This window comes from Nuphar pumila, chromosome 5 (genome assembly GCF_984573655.1).
Source record: "Nuphar pumila chromosome 5, dmNupPumi1.hap1.1, whole genome shotgun sequence".
NCBI lineage: Eukaryota > Viridiplantae > Streptophyta > Magnoliopsida > Nymphaeales > Nymphaeaceae > Nuphar > Nuphar pumila.
Genome location: NC_143253.1, coordinates 17,725,144 through 17,752,971, shown reverse-complemented (window position 1 = coordinate 17,752,971; position 27,828 = coordinate 17,725,144). Strand labels below are relative to the sequence as shown.

The 27,828-nt window shown below is 39.0% G+C and overlaps 2 protein-coding genes across 5 annotated transcripts in view; one reads left to right on the top strand and one right to left on the bottom strand.

Moving 5' to 3' along the window:
- Positions 1-2,298: 2,298 nt before the first annotated feature.
- LOC149836976 (B2 protein-like) lies at positions 2,299-5,149 on the top strand. Its single transcript, XM_090005716.1, has 5 exons — positions 2,299-3,297; positions 3,922-4,022; positions 4,424-4,507; positions 4,647-4,757; positions 4,853-5,149. The coding sequence occupies exons 1-5, from the start codon at positions 2,724-2,726 to the stop codon at positions 4,895-4,897; spliced, it is 915 nt and encodes a 304-aa protein (XP_089861842.1). The 5' UTR covers positions 2,299-2,723; the 3' UTR covers positions 4,898-5,149.
- A 7,412-nt stretch (positions 5,150-12,561) lies between these two features.
- LOC149836974 (starch synthase 1, chloroplastic/amyloplastic-like) overlaps positions 12,562-27,828 on the bottom strand; it is a 34,413-nt gene continuing 19,146 nt past the window's right edge. For 2 of the 4 annotated variants that reach the window (XM_090005712.1, XM_090005714.1), the window contains exons 5-15: positions 25,535-25,616; positions 25,047-25,220; positions 24,896-24,977; positions 24,718-24,809; positions 24,539-24,601; positions 24,365-24,454; positions 14,583-14,707; positions 14,275-14,383; positions 14,125-14,180; positions 13,199-13,238; positions 12,562-12,846 (exon numbers count right to left, since the gene is read on the bottom strand). In XM_090005712.1, the coding sequence (XP_089861838.1) occupies positions 12,688-12,846; positions 13,199-13,238; positions 14,125-14,180; positions 14,275-14,383; positions 14,583-14,707; positions 24,365-24,454; positions 24,539-24,601; positions 24,718-24,809; positions 24,896-24,977; positions 25,047-25,220; positions 25,535-25,616 (1,072 nt within the window). In that variant the 3' untranslated portion in view covers positions 12,562-12,687. The remainder of the gene's footprint in view (positions 12,847-13,198; positions 13,239-14,124; positions 14,181-14,274; positions 14,384-14,582; positions 14,708-24,364; positions 24,455-24,538; positions 24,602-24,717; positions 24,810-24,895; positions 24,978-25,046; positions 25,221-25,534; positions 25,617-27,828) is intronic. The other 2 variants (XM_090005713.1, XM_090005715.1) reach the window with 2 other exon arrangements.

The window sequence follows — 27,828 nt, the reverse complement described above, 5'->3', positions numbered from 1 at the left end:
CTTTAATTGTGGTAGTTGGCTTGCCAACCTATCTGTGGGGCTGACACTGAATCGGATACCTGACCCACTAGGGTGCACCCGAGCCTGCCAAGATAACATGTGGGCCGTGGCCAGGTACGGGTGCTGGTTTTCACGGGTTGAGAAACCAATACCCGAATTTAACCTGTATAGTGTATTGAGTGTGAAAATTTCTTAATGATTTATATAAAATACTCAGGTCGGATCCAATCAGATGTCCAGAAAAAATTACACTGTGAAGCTGACCCGTATGTTATTTGGACCAGGTTTGGCTCAACCAGAACAATCTTGTTTGGCACTTTTATGCCAATACTAGCAAATTCCTTGTCATGCTTGTTCAGATACCCAACATGGATCCAACCCTTTGATAAATGATCATATGTTCGGACTGGCATCCAAATCCAAATAAAAAAAAAAGTAACCATATTTGAGAGTGTCATAAGCTACCTTGCATTATTTTACATGTAAATTTTAGATCAAATAACGGTAGGAACCTAATTTGTTTCATCTCTGCACAGGGTTCTTGAATTCAAATATGGATCCAAATATGAGTCCAAATTCAATCATAGAAGATCCTAGACTAGGAGTTCAAGTGGTTTGGTCAAATTCTGTCGCTTGACGGGTTCTGACCCATGGATTATTAATCTGGTATGCATCATCGATATCTGAATCGATTGGATTTGTGGGGCATAGTGTAAGACTGTAAACAGGTAAACAGATAAAGTTGGATCTGGGTCAGAATCAGGTATTTTTTTCTCTTCTTTTTTGTATATAAGAATGACAAAGAATAAAGGCTCAGTTATGGTGTGAATCAGGAACCTTTGATGAGATGCTAAAAGGTTACAATCTCAGGCCAACCATGGCCTTATATCCGACCCGTTTGCATCCCGCACGGGTTTTGATTTTAACTTCCATCGCCGATCCATTTCTCATTTCATGTCCTCCGTCCCCGACCCAAATGGGGCGAGCCCCGTTTTTCCCCCTGTCTACTGCCATTCCTAATCCCAATCCGAAAATGGATCAAGTAAAATACGATTGTATTCCACGACTGACACGAGTGTCATCTAGTTAATGAACTGAAACCGATCCGGACTTGTTCTACTTGGTACGGATCCAAATCGTACCTTTGGGTGGGCCCATAGCCAGCGAAAACAGATCAGCTTCAGTCTTAAAATCATACTTACTACGAACACGAACGCTTCCAAATAAGTGGGTCAACAGATGCCACGTGGCAGAAACCCATGTGGTTGGTCAGCCATATTTTATATTAGGTAGGTCAAGGGGACCTTGCCTTCGTAGCTAAGGCAAGTTGATGCTGATCTATTTTATGTTTATCAATTGTACAATGCCAAAATTATATTAATAAAAGAATTATTTTTGTTGACATAAATATAGAATACCAAAATTAGCCTTAGTCAACGATGACTTGGTCCAAATTTGACATCAACACTAGGGTAGTAAACTGGTTTGATCCAATACACTTGGATCTGAACCCATGAAGGAAATTCCAAGTTATCTGAATAAGGTTTCCAAGTCCACTTCCTTAGGATCCTACAATTTGTTATGAGTAGATAATCCTATCCAAATATATTAAATTCTAACCCAGACCCGAACAGCAACAATTTCACGTAGAGTTCAGCTTTGAGCAGGCCAACCCCTTCTCCATTTTGCCTAAAATTTCAAGCCCTTCGCTCGGATCCATAGCAAGCTGGTATAAATCTGAATCCGGGTTAATAGCTTAATCCATATTTCTGTAATATCATGTGTCAAATTCGGATCCGAATCCTCAATACCCAACAAATTGCTAGGTTCGAGGCGGCTCCTGTAAGTGTGACAAAGACCGCATAAGCATAACCATGGAACCAGTCAATCCAGGAAGTTTACGACGACCTGGTCCCCTTGTACACCAATCCAGACCCGATCCAACTAATCATCCAAGCCTTTTAGACTGCGATTTACTTTATCACTAAACCTACCAGAAATAATGGACCCACTTTTACGCTCCGATATATCGCAGATAACCACCGTCCATCATGAAGATCGGGCGGTCGACAGCACCTGGACACGTAAGCACGAACGTCTGCAGCGAAGAGGGTAAGCTAGGCATTTTAGAAAAATGACGAGGGTATAACTTTATTTTCAAAGCTTCTAGAAAGCGGGCACCTTCGTAGAAGCTCGGTGCGCCATTTTCCCACCCTTTTCTTCCTTGGGAAAACGCGTTTCGGTTTTCTCCTGCTCGCGTTGTTTATAAAATCCCTTTCTTCGTTCTTCCTCGTCTTCACACCTTCCCCTCTCTCTTTCTCTCTCTCTCTCTTCTTCTTCTTCTTCTCTGCGGTGATTGTTTTGCCCGAATATTGAAGATCTCTGTTTGGAATTTGGATCCGTACAGAGAGGAATTAGCGTTTTCGTTTTCTGTTTGGGTTTTGAGGGGTTTGGTGATTTCTGGTAGAGAATTGAGGGTTGATTGTTGTCTCCGGATTGCGATTTTTGAACTTTTTTCGGTCCGACGGAGTTGAGAGGTTTCTAGGATTTTTTGGGGTCAGATCTACCTATATTTACACCGTAATTCTGCCTCTTTTGACGTTTTCTCCGCGGAGAAACTTGTGTTTTCGGGTGCGGTTTTCTGAAAAAACCGGGATTTTTTGCGTTCAATCGAATCAGGAGGAGAATCCCTGCTTAGGAATTACGGAATTCAGGTTGAAGAGATGGACAGCCAGCAATCCTTCTGGCAATTCAGCGACAATCTCCGGCTCGAATTGGCCGGAAATAGCGGCGGAGGGATCGACGATTTCTCGAGCAACAGATGGGCGTTCAATTCCAATTCCTACCTCAACGGCTTCTCGAACCTCTCGATCGGGGATAGCATCTGGTCGCAATCAAACGATCGGGTGAACAAGAAGACGGAGAGCCAGAGGAACGTGGACGTCAAGGGGAAGGCGAGGCAGAAGGGCAGTTCGGATGTGAACAACTTCAACGACGGGTGGAAGTGGGGTGGATCGAAATACACCATGGGAAAGAGCTCCGTGAACGGGAGGGTGCCGGAGAACCCGAAGGTGAACAAGCACAACTACAACGGGAACGGAAACAAACAAAACAACAACAACAACAGCAACGGCTTTGGTGGAAAGAACGGGAAGGGGGGCAACGCGAATGCCGTCGACAAGAGGTTCAAAACGCTCCCTCCCTCCGAGTCTCTGCCTCGGAACGAGCCGCTCGGAGGGTATATCTTCGTCTGTAACAACGACACCATGGAGGACGATCTTCGTCGGCAACTGTTTGGTATCCTCTCTCTCTCTCTCTCTCTCTCTCTCTCATACATATTTCCAGAAAAAGGATTTGTTTGATTTAGAATAGGTGCGGGAAATCCCACCCACATATACTGCACGTTTAGTTTGTGGAATTGATAGAGAATACCGTGGAATCCGGAAGTTGGTATTGAAAAAGCCAAAGTTTTCTTTGGAATCTATAAAAGTGAATGTCTTGTGTTAAACAAAGTCTCGATTCCACAGAATTGGCTTTCAATTGTAGGATTCCAACAGGTGGTGGCATCTAAAGAAAACCGTTTATCCATCTTTTGTGTTTGGCTGTCAATTCAACGACCCTACTTTTGTTTGTTTTGTGCAACTCTTTCTTGATTCTCCTTTTCCTGCCTTGGCAATTACATGAGAACCGAACAAAGGTGGTTTTGATTTGGAATGAATCAATTCACCCTCACAAACTGTGATAAGGTGTTTAGAAAATGGCATGTGGTTTACTTGGGCTAAAATCAGTTTAAATTCCCTGTATTGAACAAAAATGACTGAATTTTTTGTATCAAGATTCAAGAAAAGCCCGTCTGACTTCCACAGGCATGATGACTTCACTTCTTCATTCTAATTATGCTTAATTTTAATGCTTTTACAGGTTTGCCGCAAAGATACCGCGACTCTGTTAGAGCCATAACACCGGGATTACCTTTGTTCTTGTACAACTATTCTACCCATCAGCTGCATGGCGTGTTCGAGGTATGCTCTCACCTCTTTTCCCCTCCTCTCTTGTATTTAAAAAAGACCAGTCAGGGAGGCCCATGTCAGTAGTTGGTGGTCGCCCTTAAGCTCATCAAAGCTTCAACTGGATGAATTTGGCCTACTTAACGAGTTTTGAATAGCACTCACCTACAAAATGCTAATCTAGTGTATAGGTGATTAAAATGCAAAACTCGTGCATGAGCTTCTTGGTTCGTTTGTATTGAATGTGGTCGTGAAACTGTTGAAAATTTGAGTGTCATAATAAGATGCAAAAGGATCCATGTGTGATCACCAATATATAACCTGCTAGTCTTGAGCACCATACATCTTGCTTCATGGTTCTCGCCAAGTATTTGTTCCGGACCAGCACATAATCATGAAATTTCCTCTGTGATCAGGCTGCGAGTTTCGGAGGTACGAACATCGATCCCACTGCCTGGGAAGATAAGAAGTGTCCTGGAGAGTCCCGGTTTCCGGCTCAGGTAGATATCTCTGAAAAAACGAGAGTTGCTAGTGCCTTTGTGCACATATATAGTATATTGTTCCTTGTGATCTTTTGTGCCCTGTTCTCTGTCATGATGTCTTCTTCTTCTAACCATGCACATTGTCTGATGGGATTAGGTGAGAGCTGTTATGAGGAAGGTGTGCCTACCTCTAGAGGAGGACTCGTTCAGGCCCGTTCTTCATCACTATGATGGTCCCAAGTTCCGGCTTCAGCTCAGTATACCCGAGGCAAGTCCTCTCTCTCTCTCTCTCTCTCTCTCTCTCTCTCTCTCTCTCTCTCTCTCAAGTTGGTATCTGACTAATCTATGTTTTTGTTTCCACAGGCACTGGCGCTCCTAGATATCTTTGAAGAGAAAAGCAATGCTTAGGACTCGCTCATATTTAATAGCAATGCAATATGATACACCTGCAACGGTTTTTGCCGAAATAAGATGATAGGAGAAGTGTTTATTCTCCATTGATACGGAGATATGGAAAGTCAGCACTAAAAGGCTATAGTATGACATACCACCTGGATATGAAATACGTTTAGGTAGACATATAGAACAGAATACCCCATGTATACTTGTACTCTTATGGGCAATATGATATCCAATCAGAGATGCATGCGTTTCTCTCTCTCTCTCTCTCTCTGGTACTTTGATGCTTTAGTTCATCCATCAGGTTGTATGCTTATTCGTGCAACTCTTATTTTTAGATTGCATGACAATAAGGATCACCTTGTTGCATTGTGAACTGTCCACGAAAACACGACTTGGATGGCAGTATGGGTTAGTGTTTCCAAACATCAAAACTGAGTACAGCTTTTGTTTGATTTATGGACGGTCTAAAACTCCAAGTGTTGAAGGCTTTGTATAGTGGAGTATACGAGCAAAAAAAGCTAGTAGACAACTAGAAACTGGAATCACAGGGTTTGAGTAACTAACAAGGGCCAGGCTTCAGGGGGAGGATAGGGAAAAGAAAGGAACTGTGTTATTACAGCTCTGTTTAGGCTTGTAAAAGAGAGAATAGTTGACATTCGAGAGAGTAATCTTTGAAAACAGCAGAAAAGGGATTTGGTAATGAGATGAAAGTAACATATCAACTAAACAAGGATCTTGAAATGATATTTTTTATCCAAATAGATTCTGTCAATATCAAAGAAATGTCATAGAAAATAAGGAAAATGAATGTAATGCACGGGTAATTTGACCTGATTTCTTAAAAATCTTGCATTTTTTTATATTTTTTTCATGTCTAAAATCACAAATAGGCAGCATTGAAATGTTTCTTTACACTTCACATATGTGAAATAGATGAAGTTCACACGATATATCGCTTTGCTCTTTGGTTGCTGCATACACCTACTTAAAATAAAGGATCACACATTTTTTGTTTTTTGCAGACTTTACAAAGTTGGTATAAAATTATATACAAACTTTATGTTAAACTTGAATAAAATGAGGAAAAATCGGCATATATTTTATGCTAACTTTTTCAAGTCTTCATAAAATCTATGTAGACTTGCTCTGGTTCTCATATATTTATTCGGACTTTTTCATTCTCACTTATGTTTTTTGTTTGCATAAGTAGAAGGAACAATTTATCTTTCAAATGATATTTTTCAGATCAAGATGATCTAGGTAGCTTTAAAAAGTTAACGTACTGATTTATCTCTTTTTTTTTATTTTTTAGATTTTTGATGCATACAACAACAACTACGCCTTCATCCCAAAACAATTGGGGTCGACGATATGAACCAAAAAAGAAAATCATTGTGAGTCTTCCACATGAAACCTTCTCCTCCAATCATTTCTATCGAATGCCATGTCTTCGGTGAGGTTCAAAGCATTCATATCCTTTCCTATCATCTCTATCAAAGTCTTCCTAGGCCTACCCCGACATCTTTTAACTAAAATATTTTTTCATTTCTCTATCATTCTAACTGAAGCATCATTAGGCCTTCGCTAAATATGTCCAAACCACCGTAAACGATTCTCTCTCATCTTATTTTCAATGGGTGCAACGCCTAACTTCTTACGTATCTCCTCGTTCTGAATCTTATCTTTTATTGTATTTTCACACATCCATCTAAGCATACGCATCAGCTACACTCATTTTTTTAATATAATGTCTCTTGACAGCCCAACATTTTGTACCATATAGTAAAGCGCGCCTAATAATCGTCCTATAAAACTTTTCCTTCAACCGCAATGGCATTCTATGATCGCACAACACTCCAGTTACACTTTTTCATTTCATCCACCCAACCTTTATCCTATGATTTACATCTCCATTAATTTTTTCATACTTTTGAATGATAGATCACAAATATTTGAAACAATCATCCACCAGTATTTCTTGCTCACCAAGCTTCACTACACTCCCATCACTACTTCGTTGCTTACTAAACTGACATTCCATATATTTTGTCTTACTCTTACTCAACTTAAAACCTCTTGCTTCCAATGTCTGTCTCCATAATTCTAACTTAGTATTAACCCTAGCTCTAGACTCATCAATCAAAACAATATCATCAACAAACAACATACACCACGACACATTTTCTTGAATTGATCTCGTAAGCTCATCCATTACTAGAGCAAATAGAAAAGAGCTTAAAGCAAATCCTTGATGTAACCCAACCGTTATAGGAAAATTGGTTGTCACCCCTCCACAAGTGCGGACATTGGTTACTACTCCTTCATACATATCTTGAATTATACTAATGTACTTTAGAGAAACACCTTTCTTCATCATTGTCCACCAGAGAACGTCCCTAGGTACTCTATCGTATGCCTTCTCCAAATCAATAAAAACTATATGCAAATCTTTGTTCATCTCTCTATATCTCTCAATAAGTTGTCTAAGAAGATGTATAGCTTCCATAGTTGATCTTTCAGGCATAAAACCAAATTGATTCTCCGATATCATGACAACCTTCCTCAACCTAGACTCAATCACCCTCTCAAAGTTTCATAGTATGACTCATGAGTTTTATACCACGATAGTTTCTGCAATCTTGTATATCACCCTTATTCTTATATAAAGGCACTAAAGTACTCTTCCTCCACTCATTAGGCATCTTATTTGTCCGCCAAATCTTGTTAAAAAGATTTGTCAATCATTCTAAATCTTTCTCTCACAAGCATTTTCAAGCCTCGAAAGGTATACCATCTGGGCCAACTGCCCTTTTTTATTTCATTTTCTTCAAAGCCTCTGCAATTTCTTTCTTTTGAATCTTACGCATGAAGTCACAATTCATCTCATAAAAAGAAATGGAGAAATCTCCAAGATCTTGAGTATGACTTTCATTAAATAGCTTATCAAAATAATCTTTTCATCTCTCCTTAATCTCCTCATCTTTGACTAAAACCCTTTGTGTTTCATCTTTGATACGTCTAACCATATCTAGATCCCTCGATTTCATATCTCTCATCTTTGCAAGCCTATAAATATCATTCTCGCCCTCTTTAGTATCCAACTTGTCATAAACCTCCTTATATACCTTATCCATCGTGTTTCGAACTATTTTTTTAGATTCCTTCGTTGCTATCATATACTTCTCCAAATTCTCATTATCACGACTCTTACTTAGATTTCAATAACACTCGCTTTTAACCTTAATAGCTAATTTGACATCCTTGTTCCACCATGATGTATCCTTACCTAGCGGTGCACCGCCTTTAGACTCACCCAATACCTCCTTAGTCATCTTTCTCATGCCACCCGCTATCTTACTACACATTGATTCTGAATCATCCTTGAGACACCAACCAGCTTCCTTAACTACCTGCTCTAAAAACATTCCATGTTTAGCTCCTTTTAGTGCCCACCACTTAATTCTAGGATTTATCCTGTCTATCCCTTTTGCGGCATTGTCTAATTCTAAGATCTAAAATTACGACTCTATGTTGTGTAGCTACACTTTCTCCCGGTATAACCTTACAATCGATGCAACAACCCCTATCTCTCTTTCTAAGTAGGAAAAAATCTATCTGACTCGTATTAACCCCACTTTTAAATGTTACTAGGTGAGACTCCCTCTTCCTAAACCAAGTGTTTGCTAAGATCATATTATAGGACAAAGTAAAATCTAAAATACTTTTCCCACTTTCGTTTCTTTCTCCTATACCATAGCCTCCATGGATACTCTCAAATTCATCCCTACTAATGCCTACATGTTCATTAAGGTCACCACCGATGAAAAGCTTTTCTCCATAAGATATCCCTTGTACTACTTCATCTAAATCTTTCCAAAATTGACGCTTAATGGAATCATTTAAACCTACTTGAGGTGCATAAACACTAATAATATTAATAATATCCGTACCTAATACTAATTTAATAAGTAAAGTCATATCACCCTTCCTACGGACCTCAACTACATTATCTATAAACTCGCGACTCATAATAATCCCTACTCCATTCCTATTCCTATTTATTCATGTATATCAAGTCTTATATCCCCAAGGTTCTATCACTTTTGCTTTCTCACCTACCCATTTGGTCTCTTATAGACATAAAATATCAATCTTTCTCCTACACATAACATCTACTAACTCTACCAACTTACCAGTTAAAGTCTCTATGTTTCAAGTGGCTAACTTAATTTTATGGTGCATATAACTAGAAAATAACATAGAAAAGACGAAAAATATGCAATCTTAGAGGATGCATAGCATGTTTCTATTTCAGTTTTGAAACTCTAGAAAGGTTTTCTAACTTAAAACATGAAAGTTATAAGCCTGTGTTTCAACTTTTCAACTATTGTAAAAATACAAATTTTTGACATTTAGTCGGACTGATACAAATATAAGAACAAAGATTATTCTGAAAAAAAAAATAATTACATGTTTGGGAGACAATTCACATATATAGAAAAAATTTGCATCTGCGAAGGGTAAAGATCTTTTTAAATCTAGATATTTATGATTTTAGATATGAAAAATTTTAAAAATTATAAGGCTTTTAGAGAAACACATCAAATTACTAATACAGTATGATCATTTTTCATATAAAATAATCCTAACTGTTGGTTAAATATACCTCTACTTGTATTACAACATAGCATGACATAGGATGATGCCAACCGCCAACATAAGGCTTAGTCTCTAAGCAAACTCCAAAGGCTTTTACCCAACGCCCACCAATAGGTACCTTATTACTTCTTTACTAACTCGTAAGATGAGAAGTTGTCTTTGATGGTTACACCAATATAATCAAGACCTACCAACAGGGGCCCCAGAGGCGTAGCTAGGGGGGGGGGGGGGGGGGGCAGGACGAGAAGTTGTCTTTGATGGTTACACCAATATAATCAAGACCTACCAACAGGGGGCCCAGAGGCGTAGCTAGGGGGGCAGGACTGGGCTGTAGCCCAGTCCTGCCTCTCGAAACAGTTAATTTTTTTTTAAAAGCCCAGTCCTAGCCCAGCCCTGATTCCATATGAAAAAGATTTTTATCCATTTTTTAGCCCAGCCCTGACTGCAGCAAATAGTTTGATTTGTCCATATGAAATAGATTTTTATTAATAATTGTAGCCATTTTTTATTTTATCTCAAAAAAAAATTTCGGGGCCGCTGCCCCCGAACCCCCGACTATCACACAATTTTTTTTCTACACCCCTGTTTGCCCCCCCCCCCCCCCTCGCATGAATCCTAGCTACGCCCCTGAACAGGGCTCAGCTTATCTGTCTGGATCAGTTAGTGCATGTCACCTTGTGTTGCAAGTTCGAATCCGATGGTATATGTGTGTATAACTGGTAGGGTCTGCCTAACCCCAGAGTTTCTGTCAAAAAAATTATAATCGAGACCTATAACCAAGTGATCCTACAAATGAATTCCACATCACTGCTGAAGCTAACAAGATACCATGTTTGGGTTAGTAGTTGGGGGTAAGTATGAGGATTTGGGTTGCAGTTCAATCAAACCACTTTGCATAATTGATTGGGAGAAAGGCCTCTAGGCATTCTAGGAAATTGAGGGGGTGTCTACTTCTGAAGTGGAAAGATCCACACTTTTTAAGAGGTGGGAGAAAAATCATGTGGGAAGTAGGGATGGCAGTGGACTGGGGGGCAACGGGGCTCCACCTCGCCCCGTTTGGACCAGGGATGAAGGGCATGAAACGGGGATGGAGGTTAAAATCTATCCCCTTGCGGAGATGGACTTACGCTTTTCCCCGCCCCACCCCCGTCCCAATCCCCGCCTAGTGCCGCCCTGCCCCATCCCATCCCCAATCCTTTATCCCATCCCCAATCCTTTAAGGGATGACTATAGACTAAGGGAAAACAAGGCCCCGCCTTGCCCCCATTTGGACCGAGGATGGAAGACATGAAACGGGGGTGGAGGTTAAAATCCATCCCCATGCAGGGATGGAGGAGGGGATGGAGGTTCAAATTTTGAAACGGGGTGGGGGTGGAGACCTTGTCCCCCGCCCCCGCCTCGGTCCACTACCATCCCTAGTGGGAAGTGTGCTTCACAATCGCTTCCCTCTGAAATCTTGCATTCTTTTTGTTTTCAGAAAATGACTACTAATCCTAAGAATAATGTTATTTCACAGGATGACCTCAAGATATCACAATATTCCTCGAATACCCACCCGCTTGATTTTTATTGAATATGAGCATATTTCTAATGATTTTACCCTTCCGCTAAAACATAAAACAGTGAAACTCACCCTTTCAACAAAACTGAGTTTCACATATGCAGTTTTAGTAAAACTCACTATTTCAGCGAAACTTGTGACCAGCAAAATTGAGATTCACCTATACAGTTGTAGTGAAACTCGCCATTTTCAATAAACTCTATGCCTATACATCAAAATCCCGAAACTTAGTTTAGTTGTCAAAGAACTAACAAATCTTAGTTGTGAGACTTTTTTTTTACAATTACTTTTATTTTCACTCCGCCACCATCATTCCCATCACTGCCATCACCACCACCGTTACCACCATCACTGTCACCACCACTACTACTACCAAGGTTGGCAAACTCGCTGAGTCAACTTGGTTGACTTAGTGACTCATTCCGAAATAGGTACCAAACTAGTCACCAATTGAGAATGACTTTGTTTTTTCCTAAACTCGCTGTCAACTCAGCCTCAACCGGCCAACTCGCCCTAAATGTTCAAGTTAAGACATTAATGAATCTAGTTTTTAATTTATTTATTTTTAAGAAACAAACTGCCTATTTAATTCTTCTATCTTATCATTAATGCTTGGGTTTTTCCTAAGCCATGCAACCTTGAGAAAAGGGGCAAACATGGCTTCATGACCTACTCTTTGCCAACATTGAGTCTTAGTTGCAAGAGAGATTAATTGAGAGTTAAACAATCGAGGTTAGGCTTCAAACTTTTGGTCTTCCATTGCATCTCCCAGACTCGGATTACCTAAAGCGATGATCTATTTTATTTTTTGTATATTCACTTTATTTATTAAATATTTTAAAATTTAAATGCATTTTATTCATTATTCTAATGCAACCAAGTTTCACTATTCTATTACAACTGAGCTTCGCTGCCAAAAGTCAAGTTTTGCTAAAACTTATAAGCTAAACTCAATTTTGCTGGCAGTTGAATTTCACTAAACTAGCATAGGCAAATCTCAATTTTGCTGAAATGTTGAGTTTCGTTGTTCATGTTTTAGCGGGTAGGTATTCAAGGAATATTGTGATATCTTACAAGTAGTCTGTGAAATAACATTATTCTTAGGGGTAGTACAGTCATTTTCATCTTGCTTCTCACTGGGTCCTGTTACTTTGCTCTTGTTTTTTGTGTTTTTCCAGAGAGAGGGTACCTAAAAGTATTACGTTACAAAGATGACGATCATCCAGTCACCAAATAAGCAAAGGAAAAACAAGAAATTCATATTAAGCTAATCTGTTGATCATCCAGTCACCTCATAAGCAAAGGAAAAACAAGAAATTCATATTAAGCTCTGTTGAATTGCAATAATGAAATAACAAAATGAAAAACTTGAAGGAATAGGGCAGGAAAAAATGCAACAAAAAACTCAAGAGAAAAGGAAAAGAAAATGCAGTTACCCTATATGGAATCCTTTTATTCATCTATAAATTTAATAAATAAATTAAATTAATTAATCAAAGTGTTAACATATTGAATAGAAAACAAAATAAATAAAGATGATGGATAGAATTTCACTGGTCTCATCAAACTCAACGCTTCAGCGAACATAAGGTGGGTCCAACATGGCCCACTCAAAAATTTGTTCATATTGAGAAGCAGCATTGTGCCATGTAGAATTTCTTTCCATTCCTCTCTTCATCAATCCTTCCCAAGAAGTCTTATAATCTCTATACGTCTGTATAGCAACACTCAAGGTCTGTTCCAAACAAAAATATTTGATCAGTAAACACAAAAGGTTCTAAGATCTGGTCTTCAGCAATAACTAGGCATTGGGAACTGAGAATAAATTCACTCGGCAGATCAACCAAGTTCAGAATCAGCCTTTAATAGAATGCAATCAGGTCAACTTAGACAAGCCAGTCTTTGCTCATGCCAGATCCCATCATCATTAGATGGAATTGGTCTAAAAGTCAACTGCATCAAATTTGCCGAGTCCACAAATTTGAAGCGTTGAACCACTGCCACTTTGACGCCAACTGAAGGTAGCCTAGTCTGATGATGCTTTAGATGTTCTGGTAAAGAAAATTTCTGATCATTTGTTGACTTACCCCCAACATAGCCTCCTTGGACAATGGAGAAAAGCTCCACCTGTTCAACAGAAACAATGTGAGCAGTAAAGTTCACAACAGAGTACACGTGCTAGGATATGTTGATGTAATAATCATCTCTATATAGATGTTTCAGCTATTTGAATACTATTTAGGAGTAAGTTCTGAGAATCAGGAAATCTTGTGGACAGAAGTGATGTCATTGTAAGCTTTTAATTGATGAATTTTTAGCAAGAAGTTGATTCAGAAGTGTAACAAAGTATTATTCAAATCAAGGGTCTTAATCAAGTCAGATCTGCATCTCTGACTAGGGAATAGTCTTTTGATTCTTCAAACTATCTCAAGTCTCACCTGATGTAGCCACATCAGTTGCAACTTGAACTTGAGATCAATTAAGGAGACAACCGAACCAAGCAAGCACCACAGTCTTTTGAAAGCACAAGACTTGAACTTTGATAAGAACTTTTCTCAGTTAATGAGTCGAGGTTTAAATGGGATGGTGCTAAATCAGTGTTCCAGAAACAATGGAAAAATGAAGTGGAAGACTTCCCAAGTTGTTTGGTCAATCCAAGATAAGGTCCTTTTTTCTAATAGCCAAGCCGGGGGATAGCCCCCTGCAGGACTTGAACCTGAGATCCCTCGGTTGTTAGTCTGACCTAACCACCCAGCTATTTTATTCGGCCCCAATCCAAGATAAGATCTTTGTCACCTTTAAAGCATTGCAAAAAACAGGTTTGATCTTATGGTAACATGCAGCATTTGTTCAAAGGTTTTTCTTTTTCCAAGATTCTCCAGAGCTCAAAAGAAAATGCAGATGAATTACGTTCATCCAATTGAAGCAAAAAAAATTTTACCCAAGCAACATGAATCATGAATGAAACAATAATAGAGTTAGTCAAAAGAGTTCTAGGAAGAGAAAAACACACCCAGTGCCACGACCTTCACCATCATCAGCAAAAGGATCAAAGTTCTCCACTGTATCCTGCATTGTGTAACCAGAAGATGCAGAAACACTCAAGCTTCTTAAGCAAGTACGCTACATAACACACCAGAGCCACTCAACCACTTCAACTTACCCTCAAACCTCCTGTGCAGTGTACGACTGGAACAGTTCCATATCTCATTGCATACAGCTGGTTCAGACCACAAGGCTCAAACCTTGATGGCATCAATAATATATCACAGCTGTAAATTTAAAATATAATGATAAGATACAACAAAATTGGGATGATTTATGTGATAACCTCATGCAATAATGCCCAAAGTCTCAGACATGAGTCAAATAAATGTTCTAGAGAGAGATTTAGCTCCCAAACAAACAGCCTCAGGTGTCAGAATCCATGGTTTTTATTTTTGGAATTTTGAATACAAATTATGAGATTACCCAGCAGTGATCCTGTGAGAAACAGCAACACTAAATCCAACCCAACCCCGGAACTTGTCTCTGTAGGTGGATTCAGTTATTTTCATCCACTCTTCAGTGCCTTGGTCCCCTGATCCAAGCATAACCTGGCATAAATAAGAAGTTAAGATGGAAAGGGCTTAGAATACAATGGAAAAGAAACAAGGATACTTGATCAAAGTAGATGTTGGACAGGATGATTCTTTGTGAAATGTTCTTCCAGTTTTCATATCTCGGTACTACCTATCAGAAGATGTCAGCAAAGAGGAAGGGTGGTATAAGCCCAAAACAATTAGTTTCAGGGAAATTTGGTAATCCATTTTGAGACATGAAATCTGAGAGAAAATAAGCCATATAAGGGAGTCAATGCACATATAGAAATCATCAGGATCATCCACCATATATAGCAGAGATGGAGACTGACCTACATAATACATATTACGATATTAGTGGTTGTGAACCAAATACATATAACTGCACCATGTTAACACCATCCATCTCATGCAGATGGCGTTAGAAGCGTCACACACAAAAAATACAAAAAATAATCCTAGTAATGAACCTCAAACTGAAAAGAGAATAAATACCACATTGATATTCCACATTAGCTCAGAATGAAGGCATAAGTTGTTGTGCATGCATGTATGTGTGTGTTTGTGCCCACGTGCAAGGAACAAAGCACACAAACACTTGTAACTCTCTAAGAGCAAGAACTACCATGGTAGCTTTTTTATGGTGTTACTCGCATTTTTCAGTTTATAATATGCCATCACCTGTCACAGGGACTTGGCATAGAGGCTGCCGCAGCTGCCTCGATGCAGTCAACCTGCACCCAAGGTTATTTTTGTCCAAAATGGAGTTAGTCAACTTTGACCAAGTCCACTTTAGTCCATTAAAAAAAGAAAGGAGCTCGACAGTACCTCGAGAATGGGGTACCTCGAGCCCCCCAGGGGTACCCCCGAAAAGATGCTTCATGCAACAACAACAACAACAACTACGCCTTCATCCCAAAACAATTGGGGTCGGCGATATGAACCAAAAAAAAAAATCATTCTGGGTCTTCCACATGAATCCTTCTCCAATCATTTCTATCCAATGCCATGTCCTCGGTGAGGTTCAAAGCATTTATATCCTTTCCTATCATCTCCATCCAAGTCTTCTTAGGCCTACCCCGCCCTCTTTTAACTAATATATTTTCCCATTTCTCCATCCTTCTAACTGGAGCATCATTAGGCCTTCGTCGAATATGTCCAAACCATCGTAAATGATTCTCTCTCATCTTATTTTCAATGGATGCAACACCTACCTTCTTACGTATCTCCTCGTTCTGAATCTTATCTTTTATTGTATTTTTCACACATCCATCTAAGCATACGCATCTCAGCTACACTCATTTTTTTAATATGACGTCTCTTGGCAGCCCAACATTCTGTACCATATAGTAAAGCGGGCCTAATTGTCGTCCTATAAAACTTTCCCTTCAACCGCAATGGCATTCTACGACCGCACAACACTTCAGTTGCACTTTTTCATTTCATCTACCCAACCTTTATCCTATAATTTACATCTCCATCAATCTCTCCGTACTTTTGAATGATAGATCTCAAATATTTGAAACAGTCATCCACCGGTATTTCTTGCTCACCAAGCTTCACTACACTCCCATCACTACTTCGTTACTTACTAAACTGACATTCCATATATTCTGTCTTACTCTTACTCAACTTAAAACCACTTGCTTCCAATGTTTGTCTCCATAATTCTAACTTAGCATTAACCTCAGCTCTAGACTCATCAATCAAAACAATATCATCAACAAACAACATACACCACGGCACATTTTCTTGAATTGATCTCGTAAGCTCATCCATCACTATAGCAAATAGGAAAGGGCTTAATGCAGATCCTTGATGTAACCCAACCGTTATAGGAAAATTGGTTGTCACCCCTCCATAAGTGCGGACATTGGTTACTACTCCTTCGTACATATCTTTAATTATACTAATGTACTAGAAACACCTTTCTTCATCATTGTCCACCAGAGAACATCCCTAGGTACTCTATCGTATTCCTTCTCCAAATCAATAAAAACCATATGCAAATCGTTGTTCCTCTCTCTATATCTCTCAATAAGTTGTTTAAGAAGATATATAGCTTCCATGGTTGATCTTCCATGGCATAAAACCAAATTGATTCTCCGATATCATGACAACTTTCCTCAACCTATACTCAATCACCCTCTCCCAAAGTTTTATAGTATGACTCATGAGTTTTATACCACGATAGTTTGTGCAATCTTGTATATCACCCTTATTCTTATACAGAGGCACCAAAGTACTCTTCTTCCACTCATTAGGCATCTTATTTGTCACGGGCATAGAATTTTTCGCAAACCCGCAACGCCCCAGACTGCACAGTCTGAACAGCCCAACGGCCAAAGGTCACGTCACAACACTTTCCTATGTGCTGAATCATTTTCATTGGCCCTGCGCACCACCTCATGCGCAACTGCCTAGCGGAAGCTGATCAAGCACATCTTCAAGTGCGCATTCCATATAGTTCATGTCGCTTAGTGGATAGTTGTTCCATATCAGCTATCACTTTCGAAAGAGGCACAAACTTTGCCTTAGCCTTGCGTGCCATGAAGTGTCTTGCGGCCCCATGCGCACGACATAGCAAAACCCCGCCACTGAAGGGACAAGACCTTGCGGCCCCCAGTCCGAAGACTGGTTGATGATTGAACACCATAGTAAAGAGCACCACCCAGACTCATTCGCCGACGCCTAAGCATTCACTCGCCTAGCCCCGAGTCACCATACTCGTTTGGAATCACCTAAGGTAATCCCTGGGGGAAATAGCCCTAACCCACACGCACCCCCGTGAGTCCAACCGCTATGCGTGGGACACTCCAAGTCGAGAGGTCCATAACAAAATCTTCAAAGGCAACATCCTCTGATCTGTTGGCATTTCATATCTAACCAACGCTCTATATTTGAGCCACCACCCAAAGTTGCACTAACGCCAATATCGTTACTTATCGCGTGTGGCGCTATCACCGCGCATCACTGATCAAGCCAACGCATACTGCGCGCTGCTACACTCGATGTGTTTACCACTCAGCAGAGCTCCGCACTGCACATGCCTCATTCTGAAGGCTCAGTCCGGGACATTCTCCCCCACCAAAACCATTGTCGACCTCGACAATGTCGGTGTAAGTAAGAATATAGTCTGAACTGATATGCCAATTTCTCTTTAGATTCACCTTTGGTTTACTCTTTTCTTCCCCCTACTCTACTTGTTCTGGTTTTCGTCCACCATCGTCGCAACCTTTAATACGCCAAGTCACATTCCTTAACGCACCTCCAATTACTTAGACAGTGGCCTTTTGCTGCATCAACACCGAGCATCATTTGCTCGTGGAACCCCAGTGAAGTCCCAAACTTTAAGCAGGTCATCCTCACCCGCACGACAAACTTGTCGTCTTTATGCTCATGGCTGGGGTGCCTTCCAACCCCAGCAAGGGTAATTCCAAACCCTCCGTGGTGCACGCAGATAAGCATGATCACCAATGCGTGCCATAAAATATCAACTCTCTTAGGCACCAACTTGCGGTTTTCCAATGGTCCAAACTAGTCCTCACGTGGAGGATACTTACTTGCGTAATACCCCAAAACGGTCCATCAAAGCGTCTTCCTGGGCACTCGTCCACACAAGGGGCAACACCGCCCAACGCTGCAACTCTCTTCCAGAGCCAGCAAACGTTCCCACAAGAACCAAACCGACGAGCCACAAACCACAACTTTTCAGCACGCACAATCTACAGAGGAACTCTCAACTCAAGAGACCAAAGCAATGAGCATCTTTGCTCATCATGGGCACTTCGCTAACCCACAATCTTAGGAGAGAATCTAAAAGTTTTAATTAAGTCTCCCATGCCCAAATGTGCAAATCCATCCAGTCGAATCCAACATGCATTCTCTGCATGCACAAGGCAAACGTCACGCTCCACCTGTAAGCCTAACGCACAACTGGTAGGAATCTTTAGCTCATCTACGTTCCCTTAAACAACTGAACAACAACCTTACACTTTTGCTTATCATCGACAAGATATCCCATAACATCCTGTCAACATCCTGCTTCTGTGCTCGGTCAATCACTCCAACTGTGCAAAATTATGTAACCAAGATAAACCATCGTTGTTTTCTTCAGTGTCGCACACAATGAAAAACAAAGTCTCTGTGAATCTTTCTACTCTGATACCAACTTGTCATGGACTTAGAAGCGAAGGCCCCCGCAACGTAGATTCGAGAATTTACAAACACCGAAAGCAGGCCTTTTAAGCGCACAAGCAATGCAAAGCACATGCGCACGAGCGAAAGCAAGAGTACGCGCATGCACAAATACAAAGAAAGCAAAGAGACAAGGATGCAAAAAGTTTCTTTATAGATACTTGAAAGCAAAGTACATCAAGAAAGGAAGAGAGGGTCTGAATACACGAGGTTCTTAAGCCGTAAGGCATTGTGGGCACTCTAGAGTGCCAAAGAGGTATATACATCAGAGCAAAAAGGTGAAAAACGTGGCGGTCTGGAACACGCTCCCCCGCCTAAGTTGGCGCCATCCTCGACGCCAATTGTTCATGGTAGCCTTCTACAAGTTGTTGATGCTGAAACATGCTGCTAGCCTTCTCCCAGGTGGCTTCACATTCTGGCAATCCCTTCCGCTGTACTAAGTACTTTTTGACTTCCCCTAAATAGTTGTTGGAATGGTTGAGGATGACTCTTTGCCTGGTACAATGACTGTTGAGGGAGCCCGTTGCGGGATCGGAGCACGTTGAGGCATGCTCCGTTGAGGATCTCCTTCATCTTCGTAGAACGGCTTCAGGTTACATATGTGGAATACCGAATGCACTTGAAAGTTTGCTGGTAAGTCCAGCCGATATGCCAGGTTTCTCACACGTTTGATAATGGTGAAGGGACCATCATACTTGTGAATAAGGCCTCGGTGGTGGCCCCGGAAGATAGTTGTGCGGTCGGGAAAGAGCTAGAATTTTTCGCAAACCCGCATAAATGCATTAATAAAAAAAGTGAAAACTACATTAGAATGGATTTCTGTATTAAATGGAGAGAACCGAGTAGGTCGGATTTCTGTATTAAATGCATTAATAAAAAAGTGAAAACTGCATTGGAATAGACTTTTGTACTAAATGCATATAGATCCAAATCTGATTAAGCAATATACTCGGTAATGCTTAAATCTGAACCGAATCTGAAATTGTGATGGCTTCAAAATTATTCACAAAAAGTCCTTAGTCTCACGAACAGCACTGTTTTTTGGCTTTCCAGCATGAAATTGTGCTTTAATTGCAGAATTAGGTTTTGAATTTTTTATTATTTCTGGTGAAAAACAGATTTTTTCATTGGGAGCTTGCTTTATATATATATACCCTCCCACACCCAAGTTTTTTTAAAGTCCATAAAAGGTTAGATCACAGGTTAAAAAGAAAATTCAACCATGTTATCATAAAGTGGCCAGGCTTGCAATTTCTGGTAAAGGTTGCAAATGCAGAGACAAGGTTAAATTTGACCAAAATGCAAGAATTCTAAAGAACATGAGTATGAACAGTAAGACTGATTAATTTAAGATGTGGAGTTTTCATGTTTTCCTACCCAAAAATATCAAACGATATGTCAGATCGTAAAATTCAGCAAATAGTATAAGTTTATAAGATCAATCTAAGCTAAAACGTTTCCAATGCTAAATCAGAAATTCATACAATCTGAATTATCTATTATGTTTGAATAGGATAAGATCAGAGTTACCGGAAGCTTCTAAGATAGGTGGGAAGCTCGCTTCCCGGAAACTCGCTTCGGAAGCACGATACTCCTCGCTTCCGAAACTTGATGAGAACCTCGATTCTCCCACGCTTCTCATATGCTTTCCACATGCTTCATTTACTCTTCTTATATGTTCTCTTACTCAACTTGTCTTGGTTTTATGTGTTTTCTCACTTTTCTCACTCACTTCCATGTGATTTCTCTAAATTGGTAGTCATTATTTTTAGATTTTGTTAAAAAATTAATTTTTACACTAAAAAACATGAAATTTAATGTTTTTCACTTTTATTTTAGTTTTTATTTATGTTTCATTTTGATTCCCATTCAATTCTTATATTTATTTATTTTTTTCATTCCTCGCTTCCCGTTTGTTAAAATATGTAATCTCATATAATATCTCATATGTAATCTCATAGACATGTAATGTTTTATCTCCTTTCTAGTTAGGATTTTTTGTTTAATTAATTCTAGTTAAAATACAACTAGAATTAGCCAAACCAGTCCATCATTGGACTGATTTGGCCTTTACCTTTTTTACTAGTCAAAAAGGTACCTTTTTGACCAAGTCAAAAAGGTAAATCCAAAAAGAGTTGTTGGACTCCCCAACAGCTCTATTAGAGCCGTTGGAGAGTCCAACAACTCTCTTAAGGCTTCTCTCTACCTCTCTATAAATATGGGCCTATTCCCCTTGTAAAGACTTACTCTTGTTTTGGGTTTTTATCTCAAATCAATAAAATTGTTTATTTTTCATTTTTATACCCGTTTCGGGTTATGTGTATTCTTAAGTTCTTTTTGTGAACCTTTGTGGTTCTTATGGTGTATTTGTGAGAACTTGTTGAGAGACATTTGTTGTAGCGTATTTTTCACTTTCTTACATGGTATCAAAGCAAGGTCGGTGGACGTGTATTGGGAAGTGTGCCATGCAACTACTCTTCAAGAAAGTGAAGTCTCTTTGAAGGAGTGATTGTGTGTAGCCTTGAAGGGCGTGGAAGGCTACTTATTTTCGATCTTTGTGGTTAAAATATTCCTCTTCCCACTTGCTTTTTTTTCTTCCCCTCTCATTCCCAAGCTTGTAAAATGGATGACAACGATAATGTCACCATTAAGTCCATAAAACTCAACGATTCAAACTATGTAACATGGGCTTCAATCATGAAGCATCTTATTTGGGGAAAGGGTCTATGGGGCTTAGTTGATGGAACCGATAAGGAACCTAAACTAACGCTGACTAAAGAAGAAGGTGGAAGAGAAGTACCTCTTTCGGAGGTGGAAAAAACTAAGGCCATCTCCACATATGAAAAGGAATGGAAAGAATGGAGAATGGGTCACGCCAAGATCATGTCTTGGCTAATTTCTAGTGTAGACATAAAGAAGTGTTCAAGTCTCACAAAATTTGAACATGCTAATGATGCGTGAGAATATCTTAAGAGAATGTATTCTCTTAAAGATATTGCTCATATATGTAACTTACAAGAAAAGGTTCGGAATATGGTTTAAGGGGAGAGAAGTATTAGAGAATACTACAATAGCTTATCCGAACTATGGGAAGAGTTGGCTCTTCTTGAACCAAAGTGGCATTGTCCACAAGACATTGAGCTTCGCCAAAATCAAGTAAATGCGGAGCATTTTTTTCAATTTATAAATGGGTTGAGACCCGAATTTGAATCAACCAAGTCCGCTCTTCTACATCGGGGAAATGTTCCCTCTATTGAAGATACCATTGAAGAGCTAAGTATGGAAGAAAATAGACTCAAGAAACGAGTCGACAAAAGCGATGATGATACAGTTTTAGCTGTATCTAGACCAGGTAATCACATTCGCACATACAAACCTCCACATATTGAGAGAATAAACAATGAAAGGCAAGGAGGCGATTTTGAAAGGAGAAAAGTTATTTGTTATTACTGTCATGAACCCGGACATGTTAAAACTTACTGTCCAAAGTTGAAAAAATCTTATGAGAAGAAGGTAGTTGTTGTTGAATCAAAAGAATCAAATGAGACATCCATTGGAAACATGTCCCTGTCTCAGCTGGTGGAGGCTCTACAACCTCTTCTTAAAGGAACTTCTCCCTCAGCTGGAGTTGCGATCTCTTCTGTTGGCACCTCCGATCCAGGTAAACCCCTATGGCTTCTTGACTCTGGTGCTTCTTTTCACATGACACCAAATTTAAAATTACTGTCGCATTATTATGACTCAAGTGGATCGAGTGTTTTTACTACGGATGGAACATCCCTTGAGATAAAAGGAATAGGAAATTTCGAAAATAACTCTCAAAACTCAAAAGGATTTTGTGTTCCAAAGATTAGATATATCCCCAAACTTAATCTAAATCTCTTATTTGTTTCTCAATTAACTGATCATGGGTGTAATGTTTTCTTCTCTTCTCATGATTGTCAAGTACAAGATCACCAGTCAGGGAAGCTGATTGGGGAAGGCCATAGAGAAGGAGACTTATATTACATGGATTTTTTGGAATTACCCAAGAAAACATTATGCTGCAATGTTCAAAAAGTAGGCTTGGATCTTTTACACCAAAGATTTGGTCACCCTTGTATATCCAAGCTTCAATATTTTCCAAACATAGAAAAAATTTGTAATTTTGAAACTTTCACTTGTGAAAAATGTATTCTTGGAAAAATGAAACGACTAGCATTTCAAGAAAGAACTTTTGTCTCCACTCGACCACTTGAATTAATTCACTCTGATGTTTGGGGTCCTGCACCAGTTACGTCAAAAGGTGGGTTTTTATACTATGTAATTTTCGTGGATGACTTTACACGATATACCTGGATTTACTTTCTCAAACACAAATTTGAAGTGTTTTCTTTTTTTCAAATATTTCATAATATGGTCAAAAATCAATTTAAGAATGATATTTCAATATTTCGCACAGATTCAGGGGGAGAATTTTTATCAACTGAATTTAAAGAATTTTTACACTGCTTCCTGTACATTTTAAAATGCATTGCTTCTCGCTTCCGCTTCCCGTATCGTTTCCCGCTTCTGCTTCCTAGTCTGGCAACCTTGGATAAGATAGCCCACTATTACAGTCGGAGGCGGAGCCAAAAATCCAAATTAGGGAGGCCACAAATGTGCGTATATATATATATATAGAGAGAGAGAGAGAGAGAGAGATTGGGGAAGGTACAACATTCAGGTCAGGGTGGGTACTACTTAGCCTGACCCAAAACCACCTTATTGGGGATTTCAGGGTCAGGGTGAGCACTTGCCCATCGTGGCCAGTATGTGGCTCCGCCACTGACTAGAGTAATGATTACAAGAAACTGCTAGGTGTTAGCAACTGTCTTCTCAAATCATAGAACGCCCAGAGCAATTCAATCATCATTTTAATACTAATTTGTGGCAGTTTATGCAAGGATAACTGTTCCCACTTAAAAGAATAAAGAATTCATTTTGGAAATTATAATTAAAGTCTCAGCTTTGCAACTTCTAGTATTAAAAAATGTAAAGTTTTATAATTGAAATAATTGCTACTACATATATTATGCAACAAATAACTTCATGCATAATCGCAATATAAACTGAAAATAGTAAAAGACAAAAATAAGGTTAGCTTAACCATTATTGGCCAAAACAGTAAAGTAGCAGATTCTATTGCTAAAGCAGTTCATGATCACGGCAAAAATAAATTTAGTTTATGATAACTCAGATAAACTCAATTTAAATAAATAAGAATACATGCAGAGAACATAGAGCACATATATGCAGGCCAATACTGAATTTTGCTTCATACTTTCATCGTTGAAGTATATTTTATTCTCTTTGCACTACTGGAAAACTAACGAGTCATTCACCTTAGTTTGATTGGAGTTCATCTCCCTACTACTTGCATTTCAGTCATTCACAATGAAGTGTAAACTACCCTCACACAGGCTCTAAAACATATAGTGGAAAAGGAAAACTTACAAACTGAATGTCATCTTGCAGAAGCTCTGGCAGAGCTGAACATATCAGGTCAATGCCCTTTTGGTAATCCAGCCTTCCAATGAATCCAATCTAAGAAAATGACCACAATCTATATAAACAGGAAGAATCATAAGTGTCAACTGCCACTAACTTGCACAACTTTATCACTCTTACCAAAGGAACATCAGGCCTGATAGCAAAGCCTAATTCTTTTTGCAAAGCAATCTTGCAATTAACCTGTACATAAACTCTCCACCTTAGGAGATACCATGCTAAGAATAATGATAAAGCAGGAAACTGAGCACAAAATAGACAAGCATCAGCAGTTTCAGAATATGGAGTAGAAAATGAACCTTTCCAGATAGATCATCAACAGAATAATTGCTTGAAATATACGTGTCTGAAGATGGATCCCATTCATGAACATCAATACCATTTGTGACTCCTAGATTTGTAAACAAAATTAATCTATAGAACTCATCAAAGAAAAGAAGCCGAAATGCCAAAAATTACAAAACATTTATATAATACCATTTAGGACACTTTTCCGGCTGAGCAAGAGCTCATCTAGTCCAATCCCACCTTCAGGCGTAGTTATTTCCCAAGCATATCCCTGCCGAAAGATAGCACAAACTTCTTTCAACAAAATATTCACAAAAAAAAAAGTTAAGTGGATAACGACCTCACTAACAGTAAGAATCCGATCAGCAGTCACAATTGCTCCCTTCAAAGGATTCACAGTTTCACCCCGGTCCAAGGCATGCTTCCTTGCCCATGTGGGAAAGACCCATTCCACTGCCCCATACCATTCAGCTGGCAACCCCAAATTCCCATAACCTGTAGCTGGTTCCACTCCCTTATATTGGAAAAAGAATTCAACTGGACAAAGTTAATGATATAGCTTCATATTTAGTAATTGAAAAAAGATGCAAGCTGACAACCCTCTACAATGACAGCCAGATTTAATAATTAATAGTATAGAGCTTTGCATATGTTTGTGTATGTGTCTGTGTATGCAATAATGTAGCTTTATATTAAGTAATTGCAAATGATGAAAGATTGTAACTGTTTAAAAAATAGGATGACAGAAACAGATTCATATAGATATTGAAATATGCAATAAGAAAAAGTGAAAAACAAACAACCTCCACAGAGAGAGAGAGAGAGAACCTGATGTGCCAGGTTATGTATTATCAGAATGCAACGGGCATCTCCATAAACACCATGTGGACGATATTTAGCTGCCAATAGCCTGAAGAACAAATATCATAATGAAGTCAAAATAAAATTGGAACAGGTTCAGCAAGATTTATGTGTGTGTGTGAGAGAGCATATCGAGTAGGATATACCAGTGTCATATCACAACATATTGTGTGATATGTTATGATACAGTACCTCATCGGTCCAAAACTGATACGATACACCCTTGAAACTAGCTTTAGGGATGTAGCAATACAGCACCATACATATCATATGGTATGTACTGATACTGTCAAAAACTTGTTCTGCCAACAACTTTCTTTGCGCTCTTTTAAAAGGTCCAGCCAAATTTCACATATAAGGGTTGTTTTTTACATATAAACACGACCTAACTCATTTTGAGAGCTTTGAGTGTGAGAATTGGCACTTTCAAGAGTGAGATTAGGGGCTTTTTTGTAGATTTTGTGCAAAGGGGTGGATTTCCAATCATTGAGGCAAAGGAAGGTAACCTTTACCAAGGAGAGACTAAGGATAGAGAAACCAAAACCACTCTCATGAGGAAACCAGACTATGCTCTGTGGCACAAAAATTAGCAAGCAGTGATCGCTCAGAGTTACCAGAAGCTTCTCAGATAGGTGGGAAGCTCGCTTCCCGGAAACTCGCTTCGGAAGCACGATACTCCATGCTTCCGAAACTTGATGAGAACCTCGATTCCCCCACGCTTCTCCTATGCTTTCCACATGCTTCATCTATTCTTATATGTTCTCCTACTCAACTTTTCATGTTTCTTTATGTGTTTTCTCTCACTCTTCTCACTCACTTTCATGTGTTTCTCTAAATTGGTAGTGAGCATTTTTAGATTTTGTTAAAATTTTAATTTTTACACTAAAAAAATCATGAAATTTAATATTAGTCACTTTATTTTAGTTTTTATTTGTGTTTCATTTTGATTCTTATTCAATTCTTATATTTCTTTTTTAATATTCCTTGCTTCCTATACATTTTAAAATACATCGCTTCTCGCTTCCCGTATTGTTTCCCGCTTTCGCTTCCTAATCTTGCAACCTTGTGGTCGCTTACATCACTGTGACAATCTCGCGAGAGGTTTTTATTCACCTCTACCATAGTTTCTATGTATGAGGTACGGCCGATCTTGCATTGATTGTTCGAACAGATATCATAGAGAGGTGATCGAACAGGTATCCAAAACAGGTATTGAAGAGTTGTTGACATCAGCGAGAAGGATTATAAACTATGTCACATAGGTGCGGGTACGGGTGCAGGTGCGGCACTTTAAAAAAACTTGGGGGGGGGGGGGGGGTTATATATATAATTTTTAACAGTTTTAAGTTAACACTACATGTATGTGTGCATATATATATATATATATATATATATATATATATATATATATATATATATATATATATATATATATATATATATATATATATATATATATATATATATATGGACTTGATTAGGGTTAACTGAATCTACTTTTGGATAGAAATGGACCTCATTATGGTTGACTTCACCTAACACAAAGGAAGTTGTGTCCAAGTGTCGCACCCGCCTGGGTGCGGGTGCGGTGCCCTGTAAGAAGAGTCTGTGTGACATAGATTATAAAGAGGACAAACAGTAGTTAAGAACCAACGCAAGAGTCAATTCTGAATGAGACCTGGTAAAACCAACCCAAGCGCAGGCAATTTGTTGACTCAACAGATGACATCAGCCTTTCTTTTCAATAACATATTCAGCAGGCATATGGTGACGAAGAGGACCTTGATCTTTTTTATTTTTTTATTTTTATTTTTATTTTTCATTTTTAAGAAAAAGATATATTGAATGAGAGATGAAATGGGAAAAGAAGAATCAATTAAAAAAATAAGGCATAAAAATTTGGAGAAAATTGGTTAGAGAGAAAGAGGTATTTTCAAGAAAGATGTGAAAGAGGAGAACTAAAGACAAGAAAGAAAAAGAAGATTAGCCGATCAAATGTTTTGGAGACTTGCCCTGCTTTGATATCAACTTAAAGATTGTCTTGGAATGTGTGCCCTCAATCAAAGAGAAGAAGAGGGAAAGAGAGGATAGAAAAGAACGATGAAAAAAACTGTTGGGCCATGCCCTAATCCCTTAGTGATGTCCCCTTTTATATTATAACCTCTATCTTGGTTAACAATAATGCCTTGCGCATCAAACAATTCAAAACAAAGGACTATATGACAAAACTCTTAAATACCCCTGATTAAGTACATAAAACT